This window comes from Cardiocondyla obscurior, linkage group LG03 (assembly GCF_019399895.1).
Source record: "Cardiocondyla obscurior isolate alpha-2009 linkage group LG03, Cobs3.1, whole genome shotgun sequence".
In the NCBI taxonomy this organism is placed as follows: domain Eukaryota; kingdom Metazoa; phylum Arthropoda; class Insecta; order Hymenoptera; family Formicidae; genus Cardiocondyla; species Cardiocondyla obscurior.
The window spans coordinates 10,569,488-10,587,360 of record NC_091866.1 but is presented as its reverse complement, the minus strand read 5'-3'; the positions used below and the strand labels follow the sequence as shown (position 1 = coordinate 10,587,360).

The 17,873-nt window shown below is 38.5% G+C and overlaps 3 protein-coding genes across 6 annotated transcripts in view; 1 reads left to right on the top strand and 2 right to left on the bottom strand.

Moving 5' to 3' along the window:
* Dnc (phosphodiesterase dunce) overlaps positions 1–7,006 on the bottom strand; it is a 302,183-nt gene extending 295,177 nt beyond the window's left edge. The window contains exon 1 of the mRNA XM_070654253.1: positions 5,644–7,006. Coding sequence (XP_070510354.1) covers positions 5,644–5,718 — 75 coding nt within the window. The 5' untranslated portion in view covers positions 5,719–7,006. The remainder of the gene's footprint in view (positions 1–5,643) is intronic.
* Positions 7,007–8,197: 1,191 nt separating this feature from the next.
* On the top strand, positions 8,198–12,305 carry Rcd-1 (Required for cell differentiation 1). Of its 3 annotated transcripts, none has more exons than XM_070674828.1 (4): positions 8,198–8,388; positions 8,461–8,906; positions 9,194–9,588; positions 9,673–12,305. In XM_070674828.1, exons 2-4 carry the CDS (start codon positions 8,580–8,582, stop codon positions 9,878–9,880), a joined length of 930 nt encoding a protein of 309 aa, XP_070530929.1. In that variant the 5' UTR covers positions 8,198–8,388; positions 8,461–8,579; the 3' UTR covers positions 9,881–12,305. The 3 variants fall into 3 exon arrangements, with proteins under 3 accessions (XP_070530929.1, XP_070530928.1, XP_070530927.1); XM_070674827.1 differs by having other exon boundaries at positions 8,445–8,906; XM_070674826.1 differs by having other exon boundaries at positions 8,199–8,388; positions 8,453–8,906.
* On the bottom strand, positions 11,131–16,256 carry LOC139113586 (sodium-coupled monocarboxylate transporter 1). 2 transcript variants are annotated; one of them, XM_070674825.1, is made up of 14 exons: positions 16,170–16,256; positions 15,336–15,744; positions 14,583–14,742; positions 14,456–14,521; positions 14,156–14,275; positions 13,665–13,819; positions 13,361–13,501; positions 13,186–13,294; positions 12,885–12,994; positions 12,522–12,705; positions 12,339–12,425; positions 11,675–11,856; positions 11,395–11,578; positions 11,131–11,315 (listed from the first exon to the last, which is right to left on the bottom strand). In XM_070674825.1, the coding sequence occupies exons 2-14, from the start codon at positions 15,527–15,529 to the stop codon at positions 11,250–11,252; spliced, it is 1,758 nt and encodes a 585-aa protein (XP_070530926.1). In that variant the 5' UTR covers positions 15,530–15,744; positions 16,170–16,256; the 3' UTR covers positions 11,131–11,249. The 2 variants fall into 2 exon arrangements, with proteins under 2 accessions (XP_070530926.1, XP_070530925.1); XM_070674824.1 differs by having other exon boundaries at positions 15,902–16,237.
* Between the last annotated feature and the right edge of the window lie 1,617 nt (positions 16,257–17,873).

The following is a 17,873-nucleotide window of genomic DNA, read 5'->3' as shown; positions in this document are numbered from 1 at the left end:
TACCGATATGCGTTAAATAGTCGCAGTAACAGTTACAACGTTCAGTAACATATAGAAAAAAAAAAAAAGAGGAAGAAAAAAAACCCGAGCATATCTCTTCGAATGTGTGAAATTATGAGAGCCGGAGAAAAATCTAAAAATAATTTTTATAAGCACTGACACGTGGACGTCAATAATTTCTTAATCGTTTAACGTTTGATACGACACGCGAGATACGTTCGAATGGCATTTGATACGAGAAAAGACGAGACGCGCCACGCTTTTGTGCGTACTCTTCTGCGCGCAAACTTTTCACATTTATCGGAAACTCGGCGGAAACCCGTCGAAACGAACTTCCTCTTTCATCACACAAATGCATTCTTCAAGATTGAACGATAAATGATGTAACAATCCACCGAGGACATTATCAAAGTATTTATGTGCACGACGTATTTGACATGCGAAGTTATTTTTAATTTAAATCGCGCGTATGTGAACAAAACAATGTAAGAATTTATGTAAAATTACCAATAGGGGAAAAAAAATTTTTTTTAATACAAAAGAGAACGATTCTTCCTTTAAGAAACATTTTCAAATGACAGAAAAATTACTCAACTCCTCTAGAATTACTAACGATTAATTAACGAGCATCGTAAATCCCCGTGAATTTGTGATGTCAACGTGAATCAGGTCGGTGGAAATTAACGGCAGAAGATACGGAAGTGGTGGATTACGGTGACTTTCACCGTAGTTTTCATCGAGGTATTCAACGGCATTAAACCATAACTTCCCAGCAATAACTTGTGACTTATCGTAGATGAGTTACGTTCGGCGACAGCTTTACTCGTGATTTACGTCGACTCGCCGAGAAAATGTAACGCGCTTCTATTATTCGGCACGAGAGATCAGAAGTATACGCGTGCATTGTTTATCGTGAAAAGTGACGTGGGCTTAGCAGCGATTTACAATAAAACAGCGCTACCGTGAAAGTCACCGGTTTTACCCGCGACGGCAAATATTTCGACATCGTTAATGCATGCGGGGGTTTTTGTCTCACGTGAAACAGCTTCATTAAGTTTGAAAGTGGATCCTTTCTAAGCAACCGAACGAACGGCGCGCGGAGAGCACAATGTGCATCTCGCAACAATACAAGTGCTGGCATTAACGAACAAGGTGGAAATGAGCTGCGCCGAGCGCAGCCTTTATCCCCGCAGCCGAGGTGCAATTCAACAATATTTAGCACCTAAGAAAATTAATTCGCGCGACGTTGGGGAGGTCCGCGATCATTCGTCTATTTACTGCAATGGGGAAAATTATCTCCGTTCTGCAATGTAGCGCCGTTTTCGCAGTAATTATAATTTATTTGCGGCTTTAACGACGACGACGCGCCGAGTTTACGACTCCGTCGAGTTTATGATTGTAGTTGAGAGAGATCCCGAGATTCAGCTCCATATTTCGAGCTGACTTCGCCGTCGCTGTCTAGCTAACCACGTCGTCGCTCGACTGTTTTCTTTAGCTAAGGGACGCCCGATCGGCTCAGCTGGCATAAGTCGCACGCAGTCAGTTTTTTAGCACATACATGTACAATCCGTGAGGCAACGTATTTCTAAGAAGCGTTCGTGGGTTGTTTACACGTGACTTCTCTGTGTTGAAAAAAAATGAGCTACTAAAATGAGACGTCGACAACGAAATCGACTTGAAGTCTCTTAACTAAATCCCGGCTCTAATAGTTCGTATCGCGATCCGATTATACAAATAACACTATTAATTGTCCTCCTCCCTGATCTTTCTTCCAGTTTCTCGAAATAATGCAATTGAACCTTTTCCTTGAAATATTTCTCTCTGAATTCTTATATACATATATACAATATTATATACGTATAGGTAACATATTCAGAGAGAGAAATACACGGAATATTCTGTGTACGTACATATTTTACTAGATATCTACTATATATCTATGTAGTATGTTTATGTATGTATTTTTTGCATCGAATTTTAATGAATATTCAAATAAAATTACGTTAAAACGTGTAATCAAGTTAAGCAATCTCTTCGAAAAATTAATAAAGAAATACGACGTTAAAAAAATAAAAAAAAAAAATTGAAAAAAATAAAAAATCTAAAAAAGCTCTAAATATCCTCGCTTAATTAAGACAAAAACATCGAGATTATTTGACATATTTCTTTATCATTAAAATACATAGGCGCGATTCGAATGCACGTAAATTTTATCGTCAAAAAAGGTGAGATCGTCGCATTACGCTTGCTCACGCTAATTTTCTCAATTGCCTCAATTAATATCACCGAGCAAAATGGAAATTAACTAATAGATGAAACTAATTAATTAATTAGACAATGATACTATTATATACTGTATCATATAGTTTTCAGTTTCAATTAACAATAATGTTAATCTATTATATTCGCGTTCAATTGCGAATACTTTCGTATCTTGCTTATCGGTGTAACAAAATGTAAACATGTCCATTCCCTTCCGTGTAAACATGCGCGCGAATTAATATCACTCATATATGATGGATGACTAAATCGCGGAATTAATACAGAAATTAACATGCATGCTAAATTGCGAGCAAACTTCACCGGGAACCACAAACGCTCACGCGTTTGAAGCATTATAATCTAATCCGGAATATCCAAAAGAACATAATCGCCAATCGTATATTTCCCTATGAGTTTATCCGCATTCATCAAAACCGCACTGACGTACGTGCAGCGCAGTTTTAAAATTATCCCCACTTGCGAATAGATTTTTTACAGCCAAATAATAAAAAAAAAAAGATTCGCGTTATCTGCGCGTAAAATATGCCAAATAACGTATGAGATAAATAGTCCTTATGTGAAATTTTTCCAAAGAGCAGCTGCGGCACAGTTGCATTTGCAACGATTTTGCATAATCGAATCACATCGTCCACTCTTTTAAACACTCATTGTACCGAAGAACATTTCGCAATTCAATAAGCAATATGGACCTCAAATAATTATGCATTTAAAAAAAAAGTCTAACTGAGAAGAAAGAAAAAAAAAATAAAAAAAAAAGGTATATTTATTATTTGTCGCTGACGCAAAATATTCACGCGTAAATTACACCCGTTCGTGATGAATTAAATATTAACGAAAAAAAAGAAAAATGATTAATAATTTCTGCAACGAAAAGAAAAAAATCTATACAAGTATCTTTATCAGTGACGTTAGTTTGGCTAATACTCTCAGGTTCTACGCGTTCCTTCCCGGAACCAGGAAACGGGGGCAGAATTATTAGACACAAGGGCTCGTATACATCACATCGGTAACTTTACGGAAAAGCGACAAACAAAGCAGTGGTGGGCAGAAGCGGAGGTTTATAATTAGGTTGTTAGCTAATGGCGAACACCGCATGCGAATAAGTGTGTGCAACATTACGCACAAATTATCATACGGCTCTCACGTGGCTTCTCTAAACGTCATTTCGGATCTACGACACGTGTGTACGCGAGAGGTATGGCGCAAAAATATTTTCTATCGATCCAAACGATTGCTACTCTTATTAATATTACGATGTAACGTTTATTAAACAGCGAGCCAAGCTTGCTAATTACCTGCTTGTACGAAGAAGATATTCAGAAAACTTTAAATTTAAGTAAAAATATATAAAATTGAAATATAATCAATATCAGATTTAATAATGCAATTAGAGAATGCAATGTTAGAGGTGTATATTTATATGTATTGATATAAAACTTGGAATAAAACTTGCGTGGAAAATAAAAATATACATTATAACTTCTTGGAAAAAAACAAAACATATTAATTTGATTAATTAAACGCGTCAGTAAATTTTATTTTGTGTCTCTACCATTCCAACGCCTGCATTACATTACAGTCGAGTTGACTGTACAACAACTCATTACACATAATCACATATCTTTGTGCCTGCACGAATGTTATATGTAATTTATGTAATTTCTGGGCCTAGAACGTACGTGGAAGTTTATTTCAAAGAAACGCGCCTCGCTTGATTTAAAAGACGACCTATAATCACGTAGCGTATTTAAAAATCCGAGTAATATTAATCGTGAATATTATCAGATTTTCACTCGTGAAGTAAAGTTCAAAGAGATCTTAAATTCTGCTGTATATTAGATTCGTTATTGAACACGCCTGTATACAATTTTCACTTTATCTCGCGTTAAACTTATCTCGATGTTTGCTCGCGTATTTGCGCATGAAAAGCAAGAAAGAGCGACGCAAAAAGTAAGAATAAAAGTGAAATTAATTTTTTTAAGTACTAGCCTCGAATATTAATGAAGAACATTCGTAATCAAAGAATGTTTACGATTTATAATTTGCAATATGCAAAATAATTCAAATAGTTTACTTTGATTTTATGTTAATTCTGTAATAGCCGGTATCGACAAATAAAATTTATTTAAGAAAAACTGCAGACGCAGACGAAATTTTTCATAATTATTTTATAATTATCTACATTTATTTAAATACTAATAAAAATACATTTAATTAAAGTCATAGATAAAAAATTGTGGCGACAAACAAAAAAAAATATCTCTTTCAATCATTCCGTCGCTCTTTCTCTCTCTCTTGTTTCTGAAAATGCAGGTACAAATACAACCTCTATAATATTTTTACAGAAATTTGCATTTTAATGTGCCAACGCATATGCGGATATAAAATGTTAAAAAAGCAGGTTAAAAAAAAAAAAAAAGAATAAGAGACAGAAAAGAATAACCGTTACTAAAAAGAATTTCCATCTGCTCTCTAGCGTATGTAAACTCATCTTTTCAAGCCAATCGGCCGTGCAAAATAATCCAAAAAACAATCAAACGGTGGAAATTGAATGTTCGATTGACAGTGCTCCCAGTTCACAGCTTTATTTCTGATGCTCTCACGTTCGCTAACAACTTACCGACATGCACCGAATTCAATAAATTCATCTTAAGGAGCAAGCCGTTCAAATCGCGAAACCATAAATAGGGGAAAAAAAAAACCAACAACTAGCGAAAGTAATTGCATGCTTCGATGCTAAATAAACTCGATACTGATATTGAATCGAGTATGATCTGTTTCCGAGTAAATTGAAAAATAACGTTCGTGTATTACAGAATTCTAAATAAACGTGAAGAAAAATAACGTAACATAATACGATATAAAAACATCACAACGCAACATAATCGCTTTTCTCAATAGTCTTTCTAAATTATCATCGTAGGAAAACTTACAAATGCAATTTCATACAGCAGCATAAAGCACTACCCTTCTAATTTTCTTGAAGATGCAATATAACTTCTAAATATTAATATAATTGCATAAAATATTAATTAATTAATTAATCAACCAGATTCGTTAAATCATTATACATATATTAAAATATTACAAGTGTATTAAAATTAGAATGCAAAATGTGCGTGTATAAATTGCATATGCTTTAATTCTTTTTCTTTTCTCATACAATTGTAAAGGTGACGAAAAGTAAGAGAAGATAACGTCACTCTTTGCGTCTCGAATGTAGGATCAACGAAATTCAGTTTGTTCCCATTCTAAGGCTTTAGTGAGTGAGAGCGAAAATTCCCGGTGTGACGTCACTCCCGCCCCCCTTTCGCCACCTTGACATTGACGGTGACCAGGGTCGCCGAACAGGGAGCTTACCTGCTGCATCGGATACGCCGCGCTACCGATGAGGAAGTCCCATGCCCACGCGAAAATCCGCGCGCAAATGTGCATTGACGTCACCGCCACTTTATAGAGTCCACTGCTGCCGGTACCGGCGACGTTCGCGGCACCCCCACACCTTGCTGCTTCCGCCCCCGCGATGCTGCTGGACCTCGGCACCACCACGACGATCACATCTTCGCGGAGCGAGCTGCGTCTCACTTCCGCATTCTACGGGCGCGCGCGCGTACCCGCACTTACACTCCGGGATCGCGGATCGCCGACCTGGGATCGATCACGGCCGGCCGCGAGATCCGACCCCGAACGAGATCAACAGCGCCCGGGGCATGATGCAATCGACAATAATTGGCAGCGCGACCAATAACGTGATTTCGGTGTCCCTCGAAAGTTTCTGTTACACTCGATTGCGCCGCTGATCACCCACGGCCGCGTTTGCGTCTGTTTGTAAACAGTGTTTAATGGCAGCACGTCGCCGATCGTTCCGCGCAAACTTCCGGTGGCTCGACAAATGAAGCTCGTTGAACGCACTCACGCTCTGATTTCGTCGAGAATCCTCGCCGCACGGTGATCTCGAAGGTCGTCCGTCGCCGGTCTCAGCGTCGCGGGATGATAGCTCTCCTGCCCTCGCCAAGTTCCTCGATTGTCGACGTCGGTTGACTCAAGCGTGATGAAGCTCGCCAACGTCGCCGAGCGCTTCGTCTTGATATCACGGGGAAAGGCGGGCTTTTACCGTGCCTCCAGAAAGCCACGCACGTCTCTCTGTACACTCCGACGCGAATACGCCTCGTCCGCGGCGCGTACGAACACTACGAACTACTTGTTGATCAGCGCCCCTCGAGAGCGACTCGCGCACGACCCACGCGTCGCCGTGAAGTTACCGCCAACTAACTCTGTCCGTTGACTGTTGGATTGATACTCAACCGCCATGACCGTCGTAAATTCAAACCACTGCAACAACCAGTGCCGCGACGAATGATCATCGCCGTGGCGAGCGTACTACCCTCGTCGCGACGATTCGATCGACGCCGGATTCCCGAGCTCGAGAAAATCGCGAGAGATGCCTTACTAGAGTGCCGAACTAAAATGTTACAACGGGAGGAGAGTCGCGACGACTGACTTCTGCCCCCAGCGCGCACGGCGCCGTCCGTGAGAAAAGTATCTTACCCGTCGACGCGAATAACGAACGCGCGAGGATCCCAACGCACCTCCGTACGTTCCCCAAGCACGTATCGCGGATCACATGAACTTAACAACGCGGCCGGGTCCTCTCTCGGTCTCTCTTTCTCTCTCTTGCGATCTTGATTGCGCCGTACAGTCACCACCGCGTCACCGCGACACACTCCGACGAGAGACCGAGCGATACTGAACAACTGAACGCTCTGAACTATAGCGCGGAATCGCGCGCGCGTGTCCCTAGCCCGAGATACATTCAGCCGCGTATCGCAATGACATTGCGTAGGTGGTCGTTAACGTAAATAAAAATTAAGCTCGTTCAGAACGAATATAAACATTTTTGAACGTAGATGTAAAGTGAGAAAGGGAATCGGGAATATTCCGTAATATTTAATAATTGTTTGCGATAATTATTTTGCAATAAAAGCTGCACTTTTTAATAGTTTAATTGCACGGTTCTTTGTATTAAAAACGGTGGTCGGAAAGTACACACGTTACTACTAACTGCAGAATTACGCAGTTAAATATATTTCTAATTGCGAACGTGCGAATGCTACATATTCACGAATATTACAAACTTTACTTTTTCCTGTATCTCTTTTTGTAGCGTTCTTTTTTTTTTTTTATTTCTTTTTTTTAATCGCGCAAACAAGTTTTCTGCATTTTTACAAATAAATTTTGTTATTAAAAATTCCTTTACTAATGCAAAACAAGATCAGCTTAATCTGTTAATGTAAAAAGCTAGTACGGTTTGTATTATCGTCAAAAAATAAACGAGAAAGTAAATTAAATTCAAAGCAATAAGTGAAACAAATAATAACAAAATCTGCATGCTCTTCTCTTCTCAAGTACTCTGCTGCAAACCTGTTGTAAAAAGTATTGCAAAAATATGAAACACGATAATAAAAAAAAAAAATATAAAAAAATCTTTTTCGGTGACATTTACAGGATAAACAATTTCGGAGTAATTAAATTGAAATTGTGGAAAATACAAAATTGACTCTAGCCTTGCATGTAAATGCATATTAATTGAACGCCTATATTGAAATAATTAATTCCGTAATTATAATCGAATATTGCTCCAATTTCCTTTTGAGTGCATAATTAAAAACAAAAAGATCTTGTCTATATATTAAACGTACGTGAGACTTTTCTAACTTATCAAATGTCGATTATACCCATTTCTGCCAAGGCAGATTAATTTTTCTTTCCGCAATCATTCATCTTTTTCTAATCTTTGAAACTAAAAAACAATAAAAAATTAATTAAGTTAGAATTGAGGTTAATCCGTGCCGGTGGTAAACTGCTTTGCTTTTCGGAGTGCAGCACACAGTGCAAATGAACGAACTCGCAGTAAGTGGTTAGATGTCGCGCGTACTCTAAATGTAGCCGTACCCTAACGAAACATCCAGAAGAAATCGAAAGGCGTACAGTTAATTTTGTTTATCCAGTCGAGATTAATCTCGAGTGTTAAGTACGGCGAGCATCGTGATGGACTGAGAAGCCGGCTACTCGCGCAAGAAGCACGCGAAGACGCTACGAAAATCTGTATGTAATACTTGACTCGTCGCATAAACTGTCGACCTGCTGATGGTAGAGGTTAGGTGGTTAGGTTTTCAGGCTTGGCGGCGTAAGGAACGGATCTGAAGCAAAGAAATTGATCGTTAACGCAAAATAAACGTAAATCGCACGTCACCGATATACGAATTGATTTAGGAAACGGCAATCAGAAGTAGGATATGAGTACCCAGCAAAGCCCGGCCGCTCAGCAGTCCACCGTCGACCGCGAAAAGGTCTACACGTGGATAATTGAGTTGTCAAATCCGGAAACGAGGGAAAATGCTCTTCTGGAGTTGAGTAAAAAGCGTGAGGTAGTGCCAGACTTAGCACCTATGCTGTGGCATTCGTTTGGCACTACAGCATCTCTCCTGCAAGAAATCATTAACATCTATCCAGCAATCAACCCTGCGACTCTAACAGCTTATCAAAGCAATAGAGTCTGCAATGCCTTGGCTCTGTTACAATGCGTGGCTAGCCATCCAGAAACAAGATCTGCGTTTCTCCAGGTTTGTTTTTATCATGTTTTTTAACAAATTTACTAATATATTTTTTTATTAAATAACTGTGATCAGATATGCAATGATATATGGCTAGGTATGTTATTTGCTTCATTATATGAATAAAGAAAAAATTATATGAAAAAGAAAAAAATGAAAAAAATGAAAAAATAAAAAAAAAAAAAAATTATATGAAAAAGAAAAAAATGAAAAAAATAAAAAAATGAAAAAAATAAAAAAATGAAAAAAAAAAAAATATTAGTTGACAAATATGTACATAATTTGTTTGATTTTAGGCACATGTTCCATTATTTCTTTATCCATTTTTGCATACCGTGAGCAAAACACGTCCATTTGAGTATCTTCGCTTGACAAGTCTTGGTGTGATTGGTGCATTGGTAAAAACTGATGAACAAGAAGTGATCACCTTCCTTCTCACTACGGAGATTATCCCACTTTGTTTACGGATTATGGAAAGTGGTTCAGAATTGAGTAAGACTGTGGCAACGTTTATATTGCAAAAAATACTATTGGATGATAGTGGCCTGTCCTATATCTGTCAAACCTATGATAGATTTAGCCATGTCGCTATGATACTTGGAAAAATGGTTTTATCTTTAGCTAAAGATCCTTCTGCTAGATTGCTCAAACATGTTGTACGATGTTATTTAAGACTCTCTGACAATCCAAGGTATATATTTACCCTGTATATGTTTTACACGTAATACATTCGTAAAAAATTCCAAAAGACTTATTTGTGTGATTAATTTTGCAGAGCGCTGCTAGCTCTAAGGCAATGTTTACCAGATCAGCTCAGAGATAACACATTTGCAACTTGTTTACAAGAAGATGCATCAACTAAGCACTGGTTGAACTTACTCCTCAAGAATCTGGAGACTGGTCCACCACCACAAGTTCCACCAACTCAACAAGGTCAACAAGATCCGAGAACGTCGATTGGTATGTCGCCGCTTACATCTTAAATTCTCTTCTGTGATGATGGTAAGATTCAACATATGTTAGAACAGATTTCAAAACCCTTCTATTCGTACATCATTCTGTATCCTTTTAACGAAATATATCCTTTTTACAAAATAGAATATGATAATAAATGGCCATCTGCGTATTGTTACATATAATTATAAAATGTGCTGTGAAAACTAGTAATAAGTATGTCGTTGAATTGGCAATTCAAGTACTGATCGTTACGATCGTTGTAAATATGTATAAACACTTGCGACAAAATCTACCAATTAATAATCGGTTCGATTTCAGGAGATATCAAATATTACTTTGAACTTAAAATATTAAGGAATATTTTAAAAATTTAAACAAATAAATATTTTGTAAAACTAGATGTGCATGAATTTTTATGCATGATATTGCGACATGTATAATATAAGGACTGCATATATATATAACATTTGCAAGTGTGATTTTTTTATCAAGATAAATCGACTTTATTAACATTTATAAACATATTCATGTCCAGGCGCCGGATATTTTGGTAGATTTTACAACATAGATACGTTATTCATTGCCTAAAAATACGCCATAAATCAGTATTCAATTGCGCAAATCATTCTTCAACGTGTACACAAATAGACATGCAAATATATTAGAACTAACATTCGTTCTCTTTGTACATTACAGTTGGCCTAATTAAGTCTAATTAAATGGACGATATACAATGCGTGCACTGGAAGACAGACATAGCATTTGCTTCAACAACTGCGGCTATCGTACGTGACACTGGCGTGGTGTGCGTCTGAACTGAAGGGGAAACGCGCCCCACTGCGTCTCTATCCTCTCGAGCCTCCCTCGGCCAGAGGGCGGGGGAAAAAGTAGCGGAGTTGCGCTGCACCTCAGTTTTCAGTGATCCTCGGCGGCCGATGTTCCGTGGCACATGTATGTAAATACATTCGCGCTTCGTGTGAGACTCGACGCACATTACACTGGTGTCACGTACGCTAGCCGCCGTCGCCGAAGTAAACGCCATATCTATCTTTCAGTACATTATAGCGTGTAAAACTGAATCAGTAAATTCTAAATCACTGCCCGAGTATTATAGAAGTTTACATAAGATTTATTTGCACGCGCGTTACAAGTTGTATTCGAAATTAGTCCCGACTTATATGTGATTAGTCGATGACTGTGCACATGAGATAATTATTGTATCATTTCGATGTAACATAACGATATCATTTGTGTCGTATCGTTTAATGATTATAAGTTTTAAGTTAATAAGTAATTTTATTGTAACATATTAGAACTAAGTCAGATACACAAAAAAGAATGTGACGTGTACTATCGTACAGTTTTTGTCTAATTGCGAGGAAAAAGAAATAGTGGTTAACATTTAGAAGTTTGCGTTATATCGTTCACGTCATTCGTTATTTTTGCGAGTTCAGCTTCATTCTGTACGGAAGAAAGAATAAGGTTACAGTTTTATATTAGTGATAGTTTATTTTTCGGATTGTAGATTTGTAGTACGTACCGTTTTCTGAGGATCTCTGGATAAAAACCTATGTATAACGGGTGTAAATAATCTCCTGTCTACGCGAGTGTACTTAGATGGACCCGTGAACCACGAGACTAATAGACCCACTAGAACCGTGAGTAGAAAACCTACCCATGTGTACCAGAGATATGACATTCTGTATAGAAAGAAAGGTTGTTCTCTGAAAAAAAAAAAAAAAAAAAAAAGAAAAAGACATGTTTAAATATGGGAGGAATTATGTGATTCTTATGATATAAGAACAATTCGATAAATGTACCTGACAGCGGTTTCGACGATTGTGGTGAGGTTCCCGGCGGTGCTTTTCAACGATTCAGTGCATCCTTCTACTGATACCGGTTTTACCGGGAAATTAATGGACCCGTTGGAAATCGCCGCTTGCGTACCGAACGAGATCCAAGCGACCAAGTTCAGACTAACCAACGCACCAACGAGTGCTCCCTATTTGAGTAGATAACAAAATAGAGATAGAATAATTCCTTAGTTTTCTTATAGCTGAATTGGTTGCACTAACCCAGAGTTTGTCTTTCTGTAATGTATGAAGAAAAAGAAACTCTGAACTATTCAGATAAACTACAAAGAATATACTTCTTGGCAGACATAAGATTTTTTTATGCCCAATTTGATTTTAATAATATACTCTGCGAATCATTTATACGTATATCCTAAATTCGTTATTAAAATTAACCGTCAGGAATTATGGGATACCTTAACTGATATTATATTTTAGAGTGAAGTTTTGCTTAAAAAAAAATTAAACAATAAGTTTATGTAAATAAACATATCTTTAGGGGACGATAAGATTTGAAAGGTAATGCAGATATCGTTTAGATTTAAGTGAAAGTTGAGTAACCTGTCAATGAAATAAACTCGAAAGCATTTGTAACGTATTTTTAACAGTTTCTCGACGAATATTTTCTTACCTTAGAGTTAGCCATGGGAAATAACATGCCCAGCGTGAACATTCCAAGTAACGGCCCGGCTGTTATTCCCGACAAACTTTTACCAGCCTGAAAATACCAGCATGTTTCGTTTTAAACGTAATTAATTCACGCACTTAATCTGGTGGTTTGTTAAATGAATGTGTGCAATTACGCGTTCCCTACCTGGATCAAACCGCTCAGCTTCTCGACCATAAATACAAGACCCACGCAAATTGCTCCTATTATCACAACCGTGACTTTTATAATACGACTCGCGTTAACGTTGGAGATCGGCTTACGGAGACATGGCTTGATCATGTCTTCATAAATCACGCCGGACATGGAATTTAAGCCGGTCGACATTGTGCTAAAGGTCAACGAGCAAATATTTTACACGTAAAAAGAGAAGATGAGCATTATGCAGTATCATCTTTTAATTAGTTATCAATAATTTAAAATTTGCCAAGAAATTTGCATTCATAAAAAAATAATATTAATTTTATTTTAATTAAAGAACATATTTAGTTTGTATAAATTTTACAATACCTCAATGCCGCACTGAATACACCGGAAACGAATAATCCTGGCAATCCTGGTATCGTCTCTGATAATTCCATTACGAAATAAGGTAACAGTTGATCAGGTTTTCGTATTTGCTAAAACGTAATTTTATTTTGTTAGTATTTACTGAAACAATCAAAATTTTGCGTATATACGTATATATATCTCTCTCCGATTATATTGATTTTTATTTTTGTTTCTAAATTAATTGAAATTTCGAAATCGTTCGGGACACTTCACCCAATAATATCCAATTTACGAATTCACGTCACCGTGATCATTTTACCTTCGTCGTGACCGGATCGCAGTCATAAAAGGCCGCGTAGATGACTATTCCCGTGTAGCAACATAACGAGACGATGCAAGTTATACCTACGGCCATTATCATAATCGCCCTAGATAATAAAGGGGATTAAATAAGTAATATGCACCGTGTATCGTAATGCATTTCTTAGACTCACACATTTGACTTCTTCAAGTTCGGCATCGCCAAGCACCGTTGCACCATTGCTTGATTCACTGAGCACGTGGCCAGCCAATTTAAATAATTACCGACCACCACGCCCCAAAAAGTGTGCCTTACTGTAGGATCTAGATCCATGCTATTTAACGCAGAAACAGAAAAAAAAACACCATTTATTAGCCGACAACTTGCAATAACCAGATCAGTAAAATTATGACTGAGTGTTGCACGAATTTAATAATAGAACTAGATGTTGCAATAGCGATAAGTTAAATTAATAAATAAAAAATTGCTGCTGGTACTTGAAGAACTCAATTCTTCCGGTATCGACGTTTCTTTTCCATACTTCCGCGACACCGCCAGCTCGAGCGGTACCGAGTACGGCAACGGCGATGACGGCACCAAACATCATCACCGTCTGAATAGTATCTGTCCAGACGACCGCTTTCAAGCCACCCTAGAATGTATAATAATTACAAATATTTTATAACTATTTTCTTTTTTTTAATAACAACTTTATTTTTTTTTTTAAGATAGTCACTAAATAATAAATACTTTCTTATAATTTATGGCTAGTACCAAGCTGGTCATTAATTAAGAAATATATTTAATCTGCGCGATCTAATCACTAGCTGCAAAATCAAATTAGCTAGACAAATTTCCACTCGGGTATTTTTAATTAATAAAATATTTTTAATTAATAAAATATAATTTTCTCTCACGAGAGAAATAAAAGTGCTTTTCGGAAATAAAATGTAATATTATGTTCGAGCTTTGGAATTTGAAATCTTACCAACGTTGTGTAAAAGATGCACACGGCGCAGACCAATAACGCGATTGTGTAAAGATCCATTCCAGTCGCTTGATTGAAGGCTAGCGCCGGCACGTATATCACTAGCGGTATGTAAAGCAGCTGCAAGCATAAGATTACTCGGCGTGTTGAATTGCTCGCGAGATTGGCAAGTACTAAGTTCAGCGCTTCGCAGAATTCTCAATGTAATAAGACAGTATTAGACTATATTTGGCACATCACGTATCAAATATACATATTGTCTCGTCTAATGTAAGATGAATAAAGTGAAGACAAACATACCATCTTGATGATGAAAATACAGGATCCCATGAGTCTGACCACTCGATTGAATCTCAACTCCAGATACTGTGAAATGCGAACTGCCGATTAATCAAGACTCGCTATTATTCGTCAACTGTTCACTTACCTCGTAAGACGACGTGATTCGGAGCCCGTAGAAAACCGGCAGGTACACGATCGCCATCGTCACGGACACAAAACTATCCGCGATCACGATGCACCATAATTGCGTACCGTAAACGTACATCTCAGCCGGCAATCCGAGCATTGCTATACCCGACACGTAACTGCAATTTTTAAGAGGCCGTCTTAAAATTGCTCGCATACATTTAGATTTTATATAACATACAAATTTAACCACGTCACTAATTCTCCATTTATTTTTTAAATAAATTTAATTTCGAGAAGGCGGCTTCGTGAGCTCGCAGAGAAATATATGTTCAAATCAAAAGTAAAAGCAATTTGAAAAGATTACAATTACCGCCAATAAAACGTTGACGGCTTGTAACTAACGTGGGGTGCTCTTAAAACAAATTTTCTTATCCCGGTTATCCCGACACGTGGACTTGCGATCATTAACGATTACAACGTTAACTAGAGAGCCTTGACGACCAATTGAATCAAACGTCACCAAACGTGCCCTATTATATTTCCGGTTCACAGAGTAATTTCTCTAGCGATAATTTCATATTTTACGGTTCACGTAAAGGAATATAAGTTAATTTAGAAAATTATTTTTGTATATAATATATCAAATATTTTAAAACGTAAAAAGTATAGTTTAAAATTGTGGAGAATATTAATAGGTAAGGCACTTTTTTTCGACGAATAATTAAACGACGATAAATTAAAACACTGGGAAAGAAACAAATTCTTTTACCTTGCTATCAGCGACATGCTTATCGGAAGTATAGACATCTTTTGACCGCCTACGAGATACTCTCCCACGGCGTCCACCTTTTTTCTGGACGCATAACATTGATAGATGCCTACAAGAGCAGAGATACCGAGCATCCCGATGAATACGATCGAATCGACCAAGTCGAACGTACGCCGTTTATCCGTCGAATCCATTATGCCGCGATTTTTTTTTTTATCGAGAACGTTGCCCGAATCAGATACTTCACATTTGATAGATCTTATATTTCGGTACGACCGTGCTCATTTGTCGGTGTACAATAATATAACTAAGTTGACGTCGAGTTGATTTGTAGAAATTCACAAAGTAGCACAAACCATTAAGTTATTAATATGTCCAGTCGCGTGCAGGTTCCTCATTTCACAGAAATCTAACGAGAATCATATTTAACATTTGGAACAAGTTCAATGTTTTAAAAATTGTAAAATCACAAAAAGCACAAATTTAGAACGATTGGAAATTAATTTATCTGCAAGACAAGTCAGACGTTAGAGCTCGAAAAAAAATATATCGTAAGTAACATTTACTTCAAATATATTTCATCGGTTTTACAGACGCACATACATTCACGAAACTCTATCTCACTTTAGTTAATCTATTTGTATTCTATAAAATTAGGAAATCACGTATGTACTTTTTGTACGGATGTACTTAAAAAAAAAATGTCTTTTTCTTTTTTAAAAACAAAATTAAGCCGACGCGATGAGAATAATTGAAAGCATATCGATAACTAAAATCAAATTCGATACTTTTGTAAAAGTTGCGGTTTTTAATCTCTTAATTTCAAGCGATTACTGTGATTTTGAGATTGCGCGACGATGCGACGACGAGATTACGGATATGCCGCTTCTCCTGCGCACTCTACGAAACGTCTGTGACGGTGAAAGAGCGACGCGTTAAACGCAGCTTCACGGAGCACGATTGAATAATTGCGGATTCTCCGTCGCTCCGTTGCTCTATATTGCCCTCGACCACCGCCTTCCGTGATGGTACTCGTACGAATGTATAAAACGACGGACCTTTGTTATCTCCTTCCTTTGACTTTTTATCAAATCACCTGCCTTAATCGCAATTATCTCGACTTTCCAATTATTTCTTGTATCCTTGTATTCTAATATCGGGCTTTTTTTTGCAACAAAACTAATGTGGTTTTTCATAGAATATCAAATCGGCGATGAGGTTCGGTTTAATTTTAATATTTAATTTAATTTAATTGGCGACGGTCGGGGAGTGATAGAAGATCCTAGCGCGCCGATCAATCACGGCGCGCCATGGATCGCCTGATAGCTAACAATCTACGCGACCCGCTGCTCAGTTGAGAAGATACGCCGGCTACGCGGAGAGCATCGGTCCTCGCGACGAAGATGTCGAGGCATCTAGGGTGCGTTCCTATGTCTCGTCTCGCGCTAAAGTCCTATGAATCGCAGTATCTTGTACAGGACACCGCGCCGTTGTCCGTTCACCGACATTCGACCGGGTGAATAAAGGTAAATCGATTCGTTCTTTATTTCGCTACAATAGATTCGCTTACTTGTAGTCGGGCGACGATGCGTGAGAATCGAAGCTGTCTCACTCTTTTACGCGGCTGTCTCTTTCTAAAGGTCAAACACTAACGATCAGTCTTATTGCGGAGCTTCGAGCGCGAGGACGTGTTGATAATCGCTCCGCAATTTCGCGTATTTTCGACCGCGGATTGTATAGTCTCGCATACGAGAAATGTCGACGTTGACGACTCGGGAACGAACGATTATTTTATGTACTCCTGTGTTAATCTAGTCATCGTTCTGTGCTTTGTTTCTTACCTCGAAAAAGTGCTTCGGAACGACAAGGTTATGTAGCGGGTCGGAGCGCGCGGAGTGTTGTTCGACGTGAATTTCGCCGCGTGGTCGGCGTTACCAACCCGCTTTTTTCGTCACCTTCTTCAGCGACATTCAGCGGACAGTCGCCATCGTCAGAGCGTGAGATCCGCACCTTGCGCGTCTTCTCTCGTCGCGGCTCGGACTCTGAACTCATTTCGTGCAAGTGATTTTTAAGGAACTTGAGGTAGATAAAGTGCGCGAGGAACATTACATATCGCGGCCCGTCTCGACTTCGTTTTACGTCGCAGCTAGTCTTTTGCGTCGAGATCGAGGATTTATCGGGAGTGCGCGGACTATCCCGTGAGTTTCCAGTGCGCGGAAGGAGGACTCGACACGTCCCATCTGTCCTATTTCGGCGGAGCAACTACAAGGAGCACGGGGAAAGGGGACGGGGTGCTCGCTGGTGGCGGTCAGCTGGCTCGCTTCGCATTGCGAAGGTTCGGGAGCAACGGCTGTAGGCGCGGGGAGCGCGGAGTGTAGCGGGGACTAGCAGTGGGTGCGTTGGAACTTGCGTCCGGTCACTCAGTACCAAAACACGCGAGTGGTAAGACATAAACAATACGCGCTGAGTAATACATTGAAGAGAACAGCATATTAAATACGTACAATTTTTCTGTTTCAGATAATACTACACCATTGA

Coding starts and splice junctions, on each gene's coding strand:
- Rcd-1 (XM_070674828.1), top strand. CDS start 8,580: ATGAGTACCCAGCAAAGCCCGGCCGCTCAGCAGTCCACCGTCGACCGC. Junction 8,907..9,193: donor CAAGATCTGCGTTTCTCCAG/GTTTGTTTTTAT, acceptor GTTTGATTTTAG/GCACATGTTCCATTATTTCT. Junction 9,589..9,672: donor AGACTCTCTGACAATCCAAG/GTATATATTTAC, acceptor TTAATTTTGCAG/AGCGCTGCTAGCTCTAAGGC.
- LOC139113586 (XM_070674825.1), bottom strand. CDS start 15,529: ATGGATTCGACGGATAAACGGCGTACGTTCGACTTGGTCGATTCGATC. Junction 13,295..13,360: donor AACTTGAAGAAGTCAAATGT/GTGAGTCTAAGA, acceptor TTTATTATCTAG/GGCGATTATGATAATGGCCG. Junction 11,579..11,674: donor ATCGTCGAAACCGCTGTCAG/GTACATTTATCG, acceptor TTTTTTTTTCAG/AGAACAACCTTTCTTTCTAT.